General features: G+C 36.2%; 1 protein-coding gene across 1 annotated transcript in view; it reads left to right on the top strand.

Annotated features, from left to right (window-relative positions):
* Positions 1 to 19,119, top strand: part of NUP93 (nucleoporin 93) — a 131,690-nt gene that overhangs the window by 6,190 nt on the left and 106,381 nt on the right. Inside the window, exon 2 of the mRNA XM_027869528.1 lies at positions 13,531 to 13,749. Within this exon, the coding sequence (XP_027725329.1) occupies positions 13,571 to 13,749 (179 nt within the window). The 5' untranslated portion in view covers positions 13,531 to 13,570. The remainder of the gene's footprint in view (positions 1 to 13,530; positions 13,750 to 19,119) is intronic.

The following is a 19,119-nucleotide window of genomic DNA, read 5'->3' as shown; positions in this document are numbered from 1 at the left end:
TCAGTCAGTTGTTAAATATTGTCCTTTCTACATCTACAATATCTCTCATTTGCATCCCTTTCTCCTTTCCCCCTACTCCCTATTAGAGCCCTAATTAAGACTCTTCTTCACCTGTGCCCTAAACTATTGTAATGGTCACCTAATTTTTCTCTGCCTCCTCCAGGAACTAATAGTACAATTCCTTATCTGGGGAAAGTCAAGGTCTGGTGCCCATAGCCCATCTTTCCAATTAAATATTTTACCTTTCCAACCTTATTTCTTCCTACTTCCTATTAAACAATCCACAAACATTTATTGAACACCTACAGTGTGTCAGGCATTGTGCTAGATACTGAGAATACAGAGACAAAACTAAAAGTCCCTGTCCTCAAGGAACTTATATTTTATCAGGGGAGATACTATGTATATATAAATATATACGAAATAAATGCAAGGCCGTTTTAGGAGATCACTAACAGCTGGGGGAATCTGGAAGGGCATCCTGGAGAAGGTGACATTTGGTTTGAATTTCTAAGAGATGGAGGTGAAGGGAGAACTCATTCCAGGTGTGGGGGGACAGCCAATATGAAGGCATCTAGAGGAGATGGAATGTTATGTGTGAGGAAAGCCTGAAGGCCAGTCTGGTTAGACTTTCAGAGGGCAGAATGGAGAGTAATGTGTATAGCAAGGCTGGAGAAGTAGGTGGGGGATCAAGTTGTTTAAAAGCCAGAGGAATTCATATTTGATCCTAAAGGGAGTCACTGGAATTTTGAGCAGTTGAATCACATTCTTAGACCCATACTTGAAGAAAATCACTTCAGCTGTTTGGATAGGAGCTTAGAAAAGAGATCTAGGCTGTTGATATAGATTTAGGAGGTGTTTACCTAGAATTGATAGCTAAAGCATCGAGGATGGATGGGATCTCAAAAGTGAGAGAATATGGACAAAAGAATGGAAGGTTAAGAATTTGTACCTTATGATATTAGGAACCAGGAAGTAGGAAAGGAGACATATATAATCAGTTAAACTATCAGTCATTTATTAAGTGCCAGACATTGTGCTGTGTGTAAGTGAATTAGATGGAGGAGAAATTAGTCATAGGACTGTAGATTTAGAGATGAAAGGGACCTGAGAGATCAAGATGTCCATCAAAGATTCTTTGTCTTTTTTTGTGTCATGAACCCCATTGGCTGCCTGTTGAAGTCTATGGACTCCTCAGAATAATGTTTTTAATGCATAAAATAGCATACAAAGGATTATAAAGGAAACTGATTATCAGAATATTTTTAAAAATTCAGGTAAAGAACCTCTGGTCTATTCCAGTGCCATTATTTTGTAGCTAAGAAAACTCGGGTGCAGAGAGTTTAAATGACTTGCACAGATTGACACAAATATTACATGTCGGAGCCAGGATTCAATGCCATATCCTTAGAGTCCAAATCCAGTGTTCTTTCTGTGATTCTACATCGAGTTTGTTGTTGAATTGAATTGGAGTCAGTGAGGCTGTTGTGGAAAGAGGCTAGTTAATCCAGGTTTCAATTGCTAAGGATCTAGACTGAAGATTTTAAGAGAGATCTTTAGAAGAAGAAGAAAGTGGCTAAGACTTGGTCATAGACTGTGTATGGAGAATGGCATACAGGTCAGATCCTTATTATTGCCTCCCTAGCTTATTGCAGTAACATCCTAATAGGTCTTCCCACCTCATTGCCTTGCCTCTAATCCATCTTTCATTTTGCTGCTATGATAATCTTTCTTATTCACAGATTGCTCAAAAATCTGAGGTAGCTTTACATTGTTCCCTGAATAAAATTCAGACTCCTTTATTTAGCATTCAGATCCCTCCACAGTCTTGGAGAGCCTGCTTGGGGATCCATATACCCCAGGTTAAGAACCTCTAAAGTAAAATATAACATTCCCTGTTTGGCATTTGAAGCCCTTCACAGTATGGCTCCATCCTACTTTGCCAGGCTGATTACACATTGCTTTCTTTCACCAGTCTGCATTCTAACCAGACTGTCCTGTTTGCTGGTTATTCATGAACGCCATCAAAGGACCTTTTCACAAGTTGTCCTCCATGCCTGGAATGCTCTTCCTCCTCAGTTCTGTCTCTTAGAGGTCCTGGCTCCCTTGAAGGCTCAGCTTAGATGCTGTGTTCTACAGGAGCACTTTTCTGAGTCCACCAGTTATTAGTGTCTCTCCTCTCCCTCTCCTCCATAATTTTGTGATTATTTTGTTTACTTATTTGTGTGTATGTTCCCCACCTCCGAAGAAGCACAGGCACATCCTAGTACCCAGCATATAATAAAATGCTTGATGAAAACTTCTTGAATTGTTCCTTATGTCTAGTATGTTTTTTCCCTCTCCTCTTCTTTTGAATTCCTACTTGACTTTTAAAGCCCAATCAAAACATGGCCTTTCCCTGGTTCCACCCTCCTCCCTCCACAGAAACAACCTTTCCCCATCAGACCTGGCACTTAGTTTCGAAACTCCATAATGCACTTACATAAAATAGTCAATCAGTATACATTTATAAGGTGCCTGCTATGTGCTAGGCACTGTGCTAAGCGCAGATAATTTTAAAAAGTAGAAAAAGAAAGAAAGTCATTGCCTTCAAGGAGGTTACAGTTTAATGGGAAAAGACAACACACAAAAGGACACTAAAAAGGGTGAAGAAAGGACCATATGCTGTGCTAGGGTCGTGATGGTGACATCCAGAAGAGGAATACAGAGGAGGGTTGAACCCAGGTGGGAAATAAAGAGATAGCTCACTTGGTGCCTTAGCCATTCTTTCCAATCACAGGGAGAGTTACCAAGGAGTGGGGGAGGGAGTTACTGATGAGATGTAAATTCCAGGGCTGAGGTGATTGTGCGGGATGACTGAGGTTTCTCAGGCATGATGGTGAGGTCCAGAAGAATGCAGTTGGGTGGGAAAATATTGCATATTTTGTGTTTGACTTATCCCTCTCCTGGATTGTAAGCTCCTTGAAGGCATAGACTATGTCATATTAAATCTCCCAGGACTTAGCTTAGGGTCCTTCAACCAGTATGTCCTTAATAAATATACTATACATATATACCAAAGGCGGTAAATGAGTTGAAAATTATTCCTAAGGCTTAACTTTTTTTGTATCATAGATCCCTTTGATAGTTTGATGAACCCTATAGACCCCTTCTCAGAATGTTTTTAGGTGCATACAATGAAATATGTAGGTTTACAAAGGAAACTAATTACATTGAAATATGTTTAAAATATTTTTAAAATTTGGAAACTACTAAAATAAAATTATCAAAACATTAAAAAATAAACATAGTTCATGGGCTTCAGATTAAGAACCCTGGTTCCAAGATGATCAGGAGAAATGTGTGACTAACATAGGATCCTAGTATTTTAGGGTTGAAACAGGCCTTAGAGCCCATGTAGTGCAAAAGAGAAGAGGACCCTGAGAAAGGGGAACTGATTTTAATGGAAGAGAAATTTGGCTTGGGGCATGTTGAGTTGGAGGTGATATCATATAAATAAAAATATCCATTGATCGACAATTACTGGTGTGAAGAGGAGACTAGAAATGTAGCTTTTTGAATTATCCATATAGCGTTTACAGTGAAGGCACTGGAAAGGACAGTCTCTTTTATGGAAAAAATACTACAGAACAGAGTTTTGTAGATTCTTTTAGGTGAGCCTTTTAAAAATACAGGATTCCAGAAGAGGTAGAAGATTGTATTTATTCATATACTTATAGTAGTCTGTTACAAACTCTGACCACAAAGAATAATAGAACTTAATGTCATTCTTATAGCATGTTATATAGTATACATTATTTATGTATTATATTATTATATAATGATCAGAGCCAATTTTCTTTTGCCTTATGTCTTAGGCCATAAAGAATTGTCCAACAGCACTTGTAATTTCTAATTCTTTCCAGTCTTACCCCTTCACCCCTTCTGTTAGGCATTTGGAGATAGTAGATGCTTACCAAAATACAGTTTTCTTTTTATGCTGTATGACAGTGGGCAGTTGCAGTAGGATGGGACCATAAAGATTATCCAATCCCATGTAGATATGCCAGATAATTTATCTAACTACTATAGGACTGTTTGGATGTCAGCAGACATGGTTCTGTAGTTTGATAGAAATGAAATTTCCCTTATTCATAAAATGTTAGAGCCTAGCAATTACCTAGTTAACCCCTCTCATTTTATAAATGGGGAAGTAGCCCCAAGACAGATGATGTGGGCTTGATCAAGATTCCACAGCTAGTCAGTGGTGAAGCTGAGACTAGAACCTAGGTTTCCTGACATTTTGTCCAGTGCTTTTTCTACTACGTCATGAATTGAAAGCACAGCATAAAGTTTGTTAGGCAGATTTTTTTTTTGTTCTATAGATGTTTTATACAAATGAATATCTCTTATTATAATAGAAAAAAATTATTTGAGCTGGACTTCATGCAAATTTAGAGTCATTACATCAGATATTTACTAGAGACAAGATTTTTGAAATGCCAAGTAGATCTATAAGATGGGGATTAGGGTAGTTATGAAGCTCAAATGAGATGATAGAAATGCTTTGCAAACCTTAAAATGCAATTATTACTATTACATAAATAAAATGTCTATTGTTAAATTGGCAGTTTTGTATTGACAACAAAAATATATTTACATGCAATTTTCACATTTAAAACATTTTTTAAACTGAGCAAGGGAAGAATTTTGTGAAGAAGATCAAATATGATATATAAAATTTACTCTTCTACTGACAGCATCCCAAACATACTGCAGATACCTACTGTGCATCTGTTGGGATGTGAAGGAGATAATTTGGGAGGTTGGGGTGGGAAATGAGATATGGAGTAAATCCAAACAGTTAATAATAAAGAATGTTTTTTGGATATATAGGAATCCCTCAGCAGCAGGATTCATAGTGCACTAAATTGAGAGAAGTCTGTTCCCTTCACGTACAAAAAAGAAAGATGGTCTTTTTCCTATTTTTTGATCTCTCTCTTTAGGTCCTTTGCATTTCTTGAGTGACTATGTCATTTTGACTGTAGGGAGTAAGAAGGAAAAGAAATAATTATTGTGTTGCTGAAGTGCTTTCATACAATCTTAGAAACCACTTTCAGTACTTTATTATTGGGTTAAATAGAAAATATTCCCTATAACAATCCACTGAATTAGCTCAGTAGATCATTTACATAGCTAGTATCTAGTAAAGCCCACCTTCAAATAAATCCCATAAGCCCTCCCTTTAAATTCTTTTTTTTTTTTTAAGCAAAGTAAAAAGGTTGTAGGTTACTATCAGTCTGTTCAGCTGTGGAGCTCATTAATAATTTCTTTTGCTTTATTTCCTGACTCTGTGGTGGCTATGATGGTGGTAACTTTCAGGGCCAGCTTCTTTCTGTTAGTTGTAATGTAGAGAATTGCAACCTTTAGTCTCAGATGCCATAATAATTTATGGGTTGACCTTAAACCATAGTATTGAAAGCAGTAATTTTCAAGCTTTGGAGATCACCTGCTTGAACATGCTTTTGTTAGCTAGGTGCTGGACATGGAGACTTTGGCAGAATAAATCCTTTGTGCAGCTTCTCTTTAAAATAATAAAACACCAGTGAGAAGTATCACAATTAAATTATGAGTACAAAATATAGAGAAATTAACCTTTTCATTTAATTGCCGTAAAAGACTAGTCCTCAAACCACCTTGGATGCCAGAGTTTTGCTGGGAATTACACTTTGGTAGCTACTGATTTAAAAGATAACTGAGTATGCTCAGCAATTTGAATATTTAAATTTCAAGTCTTTTGTGGCCTGATTAAATATTGAACATAGCTATATTCAGCAAGTGGAAATGATTATGGTTTTCGTAATTAAGTCTTATTAATACCAAGTGATGATTTCAAATAATTTCTAACGAAGAAATTTGACCTTTTTGCACTTTTATCTTTAATTCAGTTTATCTCACACATGAAATATGGAAATTTTTTTATAAAAATATTGGAACCCAGTAAAATGTTGGAGTTTTATTGGACATGGAATGTTAACATGAAGTAGTAGCCAGTGGTCTTGGTGTCATTTAACAAGGCTGGCCCCAGTGTAAAATTGGTTATGTAGAAATCAGTATGAATTTTCTTGTATTCATCTTTACTTATCCCCTCAGAGTCTTCTAAGCCAAATGCAGAAATCTAGATACCTAGAATGCTTACCCTGCTGTTCAAAATTCCCACTTTGAAAAGTTAGTCTTATACTACAGTCTCTAATTCAGTTTAACAAAAAAAAATTTTTTTTTTAATTGAGCTCTTGCCATGTGCAAAACACTGTAGCTACAAAGGCAAAAATGAAACAGTCCCTGCCTTCAGTGTGAATAGTTGTCTTCCGTTTTTGAAGAGGATGCTATTGACTGCTTATAATTTTTACGCACCAGATCACCTGAAAAGGTCAGTATAACCTACATAGGAAATTTGCCTTTGATCTCCTTCCTTGCTGTCCTTGCCATCTCCAGCCAAACTTCTATTAATATAAAGAAAGGCTTGACTTTTCTCATTTGGGCAGACATAGCGATGATTTTTTTTTTAAACAATCTGAGTTTAATTTATTGGTCAAGATTGACTTTGTTTAATCCTTGCATTTTGTTAGACTTCTTTTCCATTTCTTATTTCATGAAGTAGATTAAAATTGTACTTTGAATCAATTGGCTAATCATAGACAAGCAAGACAGCTTTGAAAGCAACAGCTTGAATTTATTTTATAATTAAAAAGAAAAGCAAGCTGTACATAATAGAGGTCTGCAGTTTCATGTACAATTCCTTTTTTTTGTTCCACTCAGTATATGTTAATGCCCATTTTATTTAGTATTTAAGTGCAGAATAAATTTTTTAATTGCCCTTTGTTAATTAATGGAATCAACTTTACCTATAGCAATGCTGGTATTAATGCTGTAGCTTAAATGTAGATTTAGGAATTCTAATAAAGTCTTCTAAAGCTTTCTAAACCTCAGATTCAATTATAGTGTAGGCCAAATCATATTTCTCCTATGCATAGTATTTTATAGAACTTTTTTTTTCCTCTGGCCCCAATGCATCCTTATCTGGTCCCAGTGTATCTTTAAATGGCATGTAAGCTCATTGAGGACAATAACAGTCAATGCCTGGCAAATAGTGGGCATTTAATAGATGCTTGTTGAATTGAATTCTGACATGGAAAACAACTAGTAATAGTTGTTATATTTTTCTCCATCGCCAGAGTTATAGCACAGTTCCGATTTCTTATTTTGGCCATTCATCCTTTTGGTTTTAGATTTTTTTACAGTCTGAGAAACAAAGTATTTATGTAATATGTTTGTGTAAATTATATAAATAGTACTATATATATCTATATTCTATTTATGTACCTTATATAAATTTTGTACATTTATCTAGGTGATATAAATAGTTAGAGGGCAAAGAATTAGATTTACTAGTTGGAAATGAATTCATACCCTCCAAAGAACCATTGCCTCAGAAATGTTCAAGATGAGGTGTTCTACATAGTAAGGCAGTGATGTGTGTGCAGGGACACTTTGATAAAGAAAGGCCGCTGATAAATAAAAGTGGAGGCTCTCCTGAGCATTCTTTTATTTTCAGTGTCGTCTTGTGGTCAAAATACATCCACAATTAATTTTCCTATGATTCATTCATATGAAGTCAACTGATTGCTTTTACTCAAATAAACCTAAGTAGAGATTTGCATAGGTTGGCTAGTTGAAAGTTTCTGGCAGTTTTATGACATGAGTCTAATACAATTATCTTTTTTAGCAAAATATATTTGAAAAGTAGAATATTTTAACTTATTGTGTTCCTCAACTTGTATATTCATGAAAACAAATGCTCTACTGTCTAGACTTTTATTATTCATTCTGGTAGTAGGAGTTAGAGACAGTTGTATAATTAAGTGTACATGCTGTTTCCTCAGAACTTTCCCTTCAAAATGGAATAAATGGTACTGATATTTGCTGCATTTCTTTCCTTTCCAAGGAAAATTTCATTCTTTTACTTTTTACTATTGAAGTTAGTAGAATATGTGTGTTAATGTAGCTATTTTCAGAAGGTTAATATATGTATATGTATATATATATGGAGAGAGAGCGAGAGCTTTGCAAACCTTTAAGCTCAATATGTTAGCCATTGTTACTGTTATTATGAAAGTGGAAATGATTACATATCCATCAGCTTCTGTTTTGTTGATTCTGTTTCTACAACATCTCTAGCATCTGTCCCTCTTTTATCTACTCACAGTCCACCACCCTAGTTTAGACTCTCATCACCTTTCATTTGAACTATTGCACTTGACTGATAATTGGTGTCTCTGCTGCAGGTCTCTCCCTTCTCCAATATGTCCATCACACTGTTGCAAAAGTGACTTTCCTAAAGCACAGGTCAGATCATGTCAGTCCCATAAGACCTCAGCAAACTGTAGTGGCTTCCTATTACTTTTAGAGTCAAATACAAACTCCTTGAAAGGCATTTAAAGGCCTTTATAGTAAGGCTCTAACCTACCCTTCTAGCCTTGTTATACACATTACTTCCCTTCATGTATGCTAAACTGGCTTTATTGCAGTTCCTCACCTATGATATTCCATATCACATCTAATTGCCTTTATAATGGCTTTGTCCCTTGTGACTAGAATGCACTCCTTCCTTGTCTTTGCTTCTTAGAGTCTCAACTTTCTTTCAGAGCTCAGCTCAAGCTCCACTTCTATATTAAGCCTTTCCTGGTCCTACCTCTTGCTAGTGCCTTCCCCCCCACCAACTTACCTCATGTTTATTTTGAATATCCTTATGTGTACACTTGCTCCCCTGATAGAATCTAAGCTCCTTGAGGGCAGATGTGGTTTTATGTTTGGCTTTGTGTTCCCAAAGTGTGGCACATAGTAGGCACTTAATAAGTATTTATTGCTTGATTGATGCTGAATACCTTTTTCAGTCAGTAACATAGATTGGGAAGCTACCATTGGAGAGCATTATTTACCCTTGTTTTTCCTTCTTTACCTCTTCTTTCCCCTGGCCCCAGCCCATCCCAGAACCCTATCCAGGATGGCTATGTTGCAGGAAGACTCACAGCGTCCTCTGGTGCCCTCTATCCTCTATAACCCAGACTGCCTAAATGTTCACAGGGATTAGATCAACAACTCCATTCCTTCTGATGAGATGAAAAGCCTTCCAACCCTGTCCTGCCACCACCTTCTAAGGTCTTTCATTCCATACCATCTGCTCTGCTACCATATACACTGCAATGTCACCTGTGTGCCCCTTCTTTTTACCTTCTCCTTCCCCCCTCATTTTTTTTTTCTGGGTGGGCCCAGTGGGCACTTTTATTGGCTCTGTACATGTGATCTACTACTCTAACGTGTGCACCCTTGATACTTCCAGGACTTTACAGCTACCCTACAGCTGTATTTTCTTTTACTTATGTCGCCTCCAGTTAGAGTATGAGCTTCCTAAGAGCAGGAATGGTCTCACTTTTCAGTTTGTATTTCTGACACTTTCAGAAATGTGCTTGGCACATGATAAACCTTTAATAAATGCTTTTTTCTTTCATTCATTCTGTCCTAGGAATGCTTCGCTTTCGAAGTCTCCCATTTTTCCATAGATACAGACTATTTGGTCAAACATTTGAAAGGATCATAATTTAATGTTAGGTGGAAAATAAGTGTTTATATGAGACTCAGTCTAGTATTAAAGTATAACTTGGACTATTAAGTAACACTTAAAAGTTTTTGCTCATTTACTTCACCTCTGAGTAGCTGTTTTGCTTTGAATCATGCTTCTTTACCTTCATGCCCTTTAAGTTAATCTTTTTAAAAATCTTAACTTTTCTGCTGTGAATTTATGGCATTAAGAGTGGCTTTTTTTAAGCATTGATCTGTCCATATCAGAAAAATAATTACATTGCATCTAAAGATTGTACCTATTCTAGTCCAGTAGGACATTAATAGCAGGGAAGAAAGTAGGAAGTGAAGAAGAATATTATCACAAAGCTCTTTTATTTAAACTATCTTGTTTGTTTGCTATCTTCTAATAGGGTAATACTTATTATACCAATGAGCTTTTTATTCTGCATGGCTTAAATGCAGTAATTGTCAAAAATAGAGTTATGTAAAAAATCTCTTTTTCCCCAAAACATTTTTATTAATAAATTTTGTTTCAGCATATCATACAAGTCCCCAGAATACTCCCAGTCAGATCTCTAACAGTGTACACTCTTTGAAAATGGCTAAGTACAAAACTGTATAATACAAAACAGTGATTTAGAGTGATAGTACATGCTTCCTTGCACTTTAGTAATTTTATACTTGTTTAAAGAAAGGGTAGGTATTTGCTTTATTAATTTCCATATTATGCATTGTTTTTGATCTAAGATTTATTGCCACCTAGAAGTTTGTTGCTTTTTTTTTAATATTGCAGATTTTTAAAATTTTGCACTTTGCAGTAGTCTGAAATCCCAGGATATGATAGTCCAGTTAGTTGGGGGGTAAGATATCAACACAAAAAGGTCTAATTCACAATTGTGCATGGTCAGTTCAGGAGGGAAGTAACAGAATAATATATGTAAGGTGAAAATGATGCCAATTTGTAGAGTGCCTTCGAAGTAAGTAGTAGTTATCCTCATTTTACAAATGAGGAAACTGAGGCTCAGAAAGGTAACGTGCCATTTGGGATTTAAATACAGGCATTCCTGACTCCAAGTCCACTATGTTCTATTGCTCAAAGCCATTGGAGTAAATGAAATTGCCAGGGGAGAAGAGATGTGGCCTAGGGCTGGTTCAGTTGGGGAACATGTACATTAAGGGTGAAGGAAGAGGAGCAATCAGTAAAAATGTAAAAATGCTGCTGATGTCAAGGAGGCTGAAAAAAAATGCTGCTGGATTTGACAATAGGTGCTCACTAGTGACAACAGAGACAGTAAAAAGTATAAGGCGGGGTTGAGAAGAATGAAATTGCTGTGAGAAAAAAGGAAGGGAGCAAGGGACTATTCAGTTGAAGTTTCAGAACGTTCCTTCTTCCATTCATCTGTACTGGGATGAAATTGAAATTCACTTTTCGTAGGATCATTTGTAAGATTGAAAGTTACTTTCTTTGTAGTCTTAAGATGATGTTTCTTATTTTCTCCTACAGTAAGAGGACCTGGGTCATCCAGTGGCAGAAGGGTAGTCTTTACGGTTTGGAACTTCTTTCCCATTTCTTCATTCTTGTCCTTCATCTGTCTCAGTTCAAGTTCACATTCTTTACATACAGCAACACTTCTCTTCACAAACTCAGATGATTCCTTTACAACAAACATTATTTTATTAAAATACAGGTTACTCATGTGAAATATTCTATCATTCTTCTCCTGTATTATGTTAAAGCTTTCCACTTTAACTTGTGCCCACATTACCAGAGAGAAGAGAATGTTTTCTTAGCATTTAACAGTTGGAATTCAGCTACCACGTCGTTGATGTAATTTTGAGTCTCTAAAACATCCTTGAGAATTTGCAAAATATGTAGATCCATCTTTTGGCTGAATTTTTTGTAGCCACTTAATATTATCTCAGATCCTATCTCAGAATGTTGTTGAAGATACTGTATTTTAATAAATAAATCATTCTGCCTTTCTTCCTCCTCAATTAAGTTCATTTTAGATTTGTTGATGGTATTATGATGGTCTGTTCTTATTTCTATAACACACTTTAACACATCCACCAAGACTTTCAGGAAGCAGATGATATTTACGTGGAGATTATTATTATGACTCCAGGCCTCAGCTCGACATTTTCCAAAGTATTCAGGAAAAAGGTATACGTGAGCGTTGACCTGAAGGTAATCGTGAATATATGTCGTTTGCAAGTAAAAACAAAGTCTGCTTAGAAACCCACAGCGATAATCCAACACAGTGTATTTCTTCAGAAGTTCGTTTATCTTCAAGTACTTTTCTTTAAGACTTTCAATAGGATATTGTTTGTTGTCCTCTCTTGGGTTTTAAAAGTTTTCTTGATTTACATAACTGTAGTAATTGTGTATATTGTTCTTTTGCTTCTGCTTTGTTCACTCTGCATCCTTTTATAAGTGTGTTCATATTCTTTCATATTCTCCATATTCATTGTTCCTTATGGCTCATTAATATTCCATAATGTTTGTAAACCACAGTTTGTTCAGCTATTTGTGCATTTGTTACTGGAATAAGTTGTCAGATTTTTGCTTTTGCTGCTATTGGTATTTTCTTGTAGATTGTTTTTTTATTTTTTATTATTATATTATTATTATGCCATAGGGTATAAACCTAATAGTGGAATAATTGGGTTAAAAGGTATGAGCAGTTTTGTAAATTTTCTTGCATAATACCCATGTAACAAAATGGTTGGATCAATTCACAGTTCCATCAGCAGTGTATTAGTTTGTCTTTTCTTGTTAGATACAGAATTTTGCATGGGGATGGTGATGAACAAGGCTTAAAATTTTATAATAATTTATTCAATATTGACATTGACTTTTCTTAATAAATTGTATTTTAAAGCAAGAATTCCTGCTATCATTTGTGATCTGGAAGCCTTTCAGTATTAGTATAGTAGTAGTTGTAGTAGTATCAGCAGCAATAACAACACATATTAAGCCCTCATTGCCCTGGATGAACATAATGCATATAGGTGGATAAATGACTCAGGAACCATTTATTCTAAAAATAGAATAGACTAGTAATATCTGAATGCACATACAACAATGGAGCTTTTGTGCTGATAAAAGAAAGACAAGATGGTGCAGTGCAAAGAACCCTGAATTAATAGTAGGAAACCCTAACTTTTTGTTCTAACTGCCTCTTGGGTACCAGTTATGAGTCTCAAATGAGAAAATTCTTTAAAAATGGTAATGTACCATACAAGGTATTCCCCTTGGATATACTTAGAAGAATGAGGGAACAAATAGTTGAGAGGTGCTGGTCATTTTTAAAGTTCTCTGAGGTTCATGCCAGAATTTCTAGTACCTGTGCTATTTTAGGTCTAGAGCAGCTAGGGCAGGGGTTCTATGAACTTGGATGAGCAAAAAAAATTACATCTTTATTTTCACTAACCTCTACCTGAGATTTAGCATTTCCTTCAGTTATTTAAAAATATAGATTGTAAGAAAACTTTGCCAGGCTGCTAAAGAGAGCCAGGACACAGAAAAGTTTAAAAAAAACCCTGGTCTGGGGAGAAATGCAGGAATTCTGGTCTGCTTATTCATATCTTTGCATTTGGTCTAGTTTGTATTCATACATACATATATATGTATACATATATATATATACACACACATACATACATATATACAATATTTTAAGTGAACTTGAGTTCTCATTATGCACACACATCCCAAATATATCTGCTTCTCCATCGTCTGACTCATTTCCTCTATCACTGTTGTTCCCGTGCTGTACATATAAGGGCCTTTAATACCATTTGGTGCCAGTCTCTGTTGCTTCTTTTGTTTATAAAAAGGCCTAGTGATTTCTTAAGCTTTGCTGAAAACCTGCACAGTGTTTGAAGTTTCTCTTTTTCTTTTCTTAGGTTCCTTGTTTTCTCTTTCTGCATAATATCTGCATCAGAAATGGATACTGAAGGCTTTGGTGAGCTTCTTCAGCAGGCTGAACAGCTTGCTGCAGAGACTGAGGGCATCTCTGAGCTTCCTCATGTAGAACGTAACTTACAAGAAATCCAGCAGGCGGGTGAGCGGCTTCGCTCTCGCACTCTGACACGTACGTCTCAGGAGACAGCTGATGTCAAGGCGTAAGTACTTTATTGTGAAAATGTTGGGCTATGTGAGTTGGGAAATAGAATATATTTTTTTCTCTTACTATTTTAATATATTCTGTAAATCAAGGGGAAAAACATAAATAATCATTCTAAGAACTCAAGATAATGAAATATGTAAAAAGTCTTGAAATGTTGCCTACTTTACCTGTCCAAGATACAAGGAGATGTTGCCTACAGAGATATTCAAGGGATAGTGTAAGTAAGAGGAAAGCCATTTGGTGCTATAGTATTATAGCAGTTGATGCCATAAAATGAGATAATATTTGTAAAGTGCTTTGTAAACCTTGAAATGTTATATAAATACTAGCTATTACTATGATTACTATTAACCTTGTATTATGTCTTTAACTGCTGGCTCAAAAATGCGTGCTGCTGCAGGTTAACAAATGTGAGCCATTTAAATAAGCCATGTATTCAAAGCCCAGGGAGTACTCTACGAAGGACAGTGTTTTGGAGATTGCCAGGAAGAGCTTATGCTCAGTCAGTAGTAAGATAAATTAGTAAATCATGATGTGATCCTGATCTGCTTAGAGTTAGTGACTCCAGAGGCCAAGACGGAAGGAAAGGAAAATCATTGGAAGTATAGCTTCTCCTTAGGGATGACAGAGCAGTAAAGCCAGAGAGCCCCCAGAGGAAGAAGCTGATGGAAATTGCTGATTGGCAGCTGTTTACTTTGATGATAATGTTTTACAGATCATGAATGTGTCTAATTCAGCATTCAGTGTAAGGGAAGTAGGAAATGGTTATTGTATCTTTCCTCGATCTTCTAACCTGAGAAAAACATTTGTGTTTGTGTTTGATTTAGGGGACCAGCATATGTGGTATGTGTTCAACAAATATATACCCAGTGTTAATTGTCTGAACCAAATTGTACCCGCCCTAGGTAGTAGTACTTTCGAGACTTGGTGAATGTTTTGACTCCAGAATAGAATTAGTAGGTACAGAATAGAGGTTTTTAACCTAGTTGTCTCCTTTTTCTCAAATGTTTTAAATCTCATGTTGGCTCTATCTTCTTGTGCTTCTGGGCACATACTTTTTGTCCATTTTAAAGAGAGGCTAATGGAGCTCTGGAGAGGACCTTACCAGGGTACTCAGAAGCCCCCTGCAAAGAGAAGTATCAGCCTCACACATTTACTTCAAGCTTATCTTTACTGGAGGGTACTCAGCTCATGTTTGCAGGATTATTAGTTCTGGTCTGCTACAAAATTGTTATACGGTTCCTGAGCACACAGGCTAATATGCCTTCAGTTATAATTTCATTTTATAAATTCTAGAACTTAAGACCTAAAAATATTGGTTTATTAGTAACTCATGTTCTTTCCCTTATCTTGTTAATTCTGTTCTTTCTCTAAATTACTTTAGGGAAGAGTGAGTAATGCATTGAAGGAATGGGAGTAGAGTAGGGTAGGTACAAATATTAAAAATAACATGAATTGACAGCAGTCTTTGTACATTCTTTTTCTGATAGGTAGAGAAATACACCATAATTTGAATAGAATGTTTTGATACAGGATGAGGCAAGAAAATTACAAGTTGAATGGGAAATTTCTTTTCTTCTTCAGATTGATAAGGAAAATCCAAGCTTTAAGAATTAAGTTTAGAGATAGGATTTAAGCTTGACATTTTCTTGATTAGTTGTAGTAGGAATGATGTTGTAGGGCTTAACTTTAAGATACAGACTAATATATATTTAACTGCTGTTATCCAAAACAACCTTAAAATTTAAGCAAAAATAAAACCCCTAGCTGCCAAATTATATTTGGCATATTCCTGAATTAACAACATAATGTAGTATTTTAATAGTTGGAAAGTTTGGATAAGTCTTCGCTATTACTGAAGTGGATTAATAGAATAGCAAATGAATTAAGCAAAAGAAATCTTTTCACTTCTTAACTAAATATGTTCTTTTAGAAAAAATGACGTTAATATGATTAGCATATACTTATTCCCATCTTTGCTTCAGGTGCTAGAGTCAAAAGTTGATATGTTAGACTACATTGTGTGCTAGGCTTTGGGAGGGGGGTCCAAAAAAAGTAAAAAGGAAGTATGACTGAGTGAAAGAATACCAGATTAGATGTTGAGTGACCTGGATTCTGGTCTGCTCATCCTCAATCCTGGATTAAGCACACTGTCTACCTTCTCTGAGCCACTTAATATTCCTGAAAGAAGTTAAAAACTTATATTCATATATGCGGTTAATTCATGTTATCTAATCTCAACTGGACCCTTATCACTGTTTGGTAGTTTAAAAAATTCATTGTTGATTGACTCATTATATTTCTCACATCTGTTATTACACACTTCTTCTCTATGCTCAAGCCATCATCCATTCTCACACTTTCCCCTCTCAGCAGATGACCCCACCTTCTAGTTTACTGAGAATGATTGAGGCTATCTGTTGTCAATTCCCTCATCTTCCCTCCCTCAGTCATCAAAATGCCTCTATCTTCATCCATCCTTTCCTTCTGTCTCTAGTCTCCAAGGATAAACTCGGTCTCTTTGCCAAGCCTTACTCTCCTACTTGTGGTCTTGATCCCATCTCTCATTCCTTCTAGAAGTTGCTGAATTGATCATTCATTCCTGTTTTCTCTCAATTTCTCCCTATCTGCTTGTTCTTTCTTTGTTTTCTAGAACTATACTTGTGTTTCTCCTATTTTAAAACCTTCCCTATACCCATGATGCCTTTAACCTCTTGTCCTATGGCTACTTTCCCATTCGCTGCTAAATCCCTAGAAAGAGTAGTTTACACAGAGGCTTCCTCCCCTTCTTCTTGTTCCTGCCTCCATCCCTTGCAGTATGACTTCTGACTATCATTTCATTAATAATAATAATGACAATAAGAATAATAGCTAGCGTTCACATAGCATCTACTTTGTATCAAGCACTGTGCTAAGCACTGCACAAATATTATCTCATTTGATCCTCACAACAACCCTGGGAAGTAGATTCTATTATCCACATTTTATGGGTGAGGAAACTGAGGCAAACAGTTAACTGACTTGCCCAGGATTACATAGCTAGTAAGTACTTGAAGTTGGATTTGAAGTCAGGCCTTTGTGACTCCACACCTGGCACTCTACTGGGCCACAGCTGCCTCTACTGAAACTGCTTTCTAAGTTGAAATTGAATTAAAACTGCTTTCTAAGTTGATTGATTTTTTCTCAGACTTCATCTTCCTTGACCTTTCTGTAATATTTTATGCAAGCAAGCAGGCAGGCAGCAAACATTTAAGTACTTAATGTGTGCCAGGTACTCTGCTAAGTTCTGGGGATGCATAAAAAAGCAAACTAAAAACCAGGCCATCCTCAAGGAGTTGACAGTCTAACTTGGGAAGACATGGAAGCTAAAAGGTCAGGGTTGGGGTGGGGTGTGGAATAAGAGGTACCTGCAAATGTATTCCATCACATTTGTACGCCATAACACGTTCAGTCATTCCCTAATTGATGACACCTTCTCGCCCTCCCATTCTTTGCCACCTCAAGAAGAATTGTAAATACAAATACATCCTTAGAGTTTGTTTTGTTTAGTATTAATCCCTCCTTTAATCTGCTTTGTCTAATTCTCCTTTCCCTTCCTATTGCCCTATTGAGTGAAATGTATTTCTGTACCCGATCCTGTGGGTATTTTTGTATTTGAACTCAAGTCCTAGTTCAATTGAGAGCAGTGTTCCGGTGTCAGCTACTCCACCCCACCCCTTCTTCATTCATATAGCTGTCTACTTGTGCACCTTATGAGATAATTTTCCCTAACCATCCTTTTCTTCCACCCTGTGTATTCTTCTTCCCATCTCTTTCCTTTCTTCTGTTAAGATCATCAAGAACTAACAGAACCACTCCCAGACTTTCTGTATAATTAGAATCCCTCAGAGGAGTCACATGTATCATCTCCTCTTATTGGAATGTAAGCAGTTTATCCTTGTTTAGTCCCTTATTCATATTCACCTTTTTATATTTCTTTTAACTTCTGTATTCAAACATCAGAATTTCTATGCAACTCTGGTGTTTTTCTCAATTGTGCTTGGGAATTCTCTATTTCATTAAAGGTTTATTTTTCAGGGCAGCTAGGTGGTGCAGTAGATTGAGCTCTGGTCTTGGAGTCAGGAGGACCTGAGTTCAAATCCAGCCTCAGATACTTATTAGCTGTGTGATCCTGGGCAAGTCACTTAATCCTGATTGACTCTCCAAAAAGCAAAAAAAAAAAAAAAAAAGATTTATTTTTCATTTTGTAGTATTGTAATCAGTTTTGTTGACAAATTATTCTTGGTTGCAAACCTATATCCTTTACCTTCTGGAATATCATATTCCAAGTTCTCTATTCCTTTATTATAGTGTGTGTGATTCTGACTGGTTCCTTGGTACTTGAATTCTTTCTTTCTGATTGCTTATAGTATTTTTTCTTTGCCCTAGAAGCTCTGAGTTTTGGCTATAATGTTCTCAGGAGCCTTCATTTTGGGGTAGAGCAGTAGGTTCTTTCTGTTTCTACTTTACCTTCTGGTCTTAAGAGATCTGGGTAGTTTTCTTCTAAAATTTCTTGAAATATGATATCCAGGCTTGTTTTTTGGGAGGGTCATAGCATTCAAGTAATCCAGTGATTCTTAAATTTTTTCTCCTTGATCTGTTTTCCAGGTCATTTGTTTTTACTGTGAGGTAGCTTCCATTTTCTTCTATTTTTTTCCCCATCTTTTGACTTTGTTTTAATATTTCTTGTTGTCTCATAGAGTCATTGGCTTTTCCTTGGTCCTTTATAATTTTCAGGGAGTTTCTTGCACGGGCAAGATTTTGTATTTCTTCAGTCAAGCTATTAATTGTCTTTCTAATTCTTTTTTTTTCATAGCTGTCATTTCTTTTCCAATTTTTTTCCTCTATTGCTTTCATTTCATTCATTAAAAAAAATTTTTTTTTTTTTACTCCTTTGAAAAAAGAATCCTCTTGCTTTATCTCTTCCAGGAATTCTAGTTGAGTTTGTGCCCAAGTGCAAGTTTTCTTGGAGGCTTGCTTATAGATGCTTTGGAGTCACTCTCTTCTAGGTTTGTGGCTTGAGCATCTCTAGCACCATAATAGCTTTTTGTGGTGGTATTCTTTTTTTGTTTGCCCATTCTTCCAGACTGTTTCCTGACTTTGGACTTTATGTTTGATCATAGTTCTGCTTACTTTTGGAGGGAAGGTCTGAGCTGCTCCTTTTGCTGCTTTCTTGGGAATATTGAGTATTACATTATTCCAGGATATCAGGAACAGCTCAGGAAGGGGACCTTCAAGCCTGCAGTACTCCAAGAGTGGTCTGATCTAGGGCAAATTGTAATTGCAGCCCCTCTGGTCTGACCTCTGCAAGTTTTTGACCTCAGCT

The sequence above is a fragment of the Vombatus ursinus genome, unplaced genomic scaffold (genome assembly GCF_900497805.2).
Source record: "Vombatus ursinus unplaced genomic scaffold, bare-nosed wombat genome assembly UNPS02014793.1, whole genome shotgun sequence".
NCBI lineage: Eukaryota > Metazoa > Chordata > Mammalia > Diprotodontia > Vombatidae > Vombatus > Vombatus ursinus.
The sequence above is the reverse complement of the archived record's forward strand: the minus strand, read 5'-3'. Positions and strand labels throughout refer to the sequence as shown.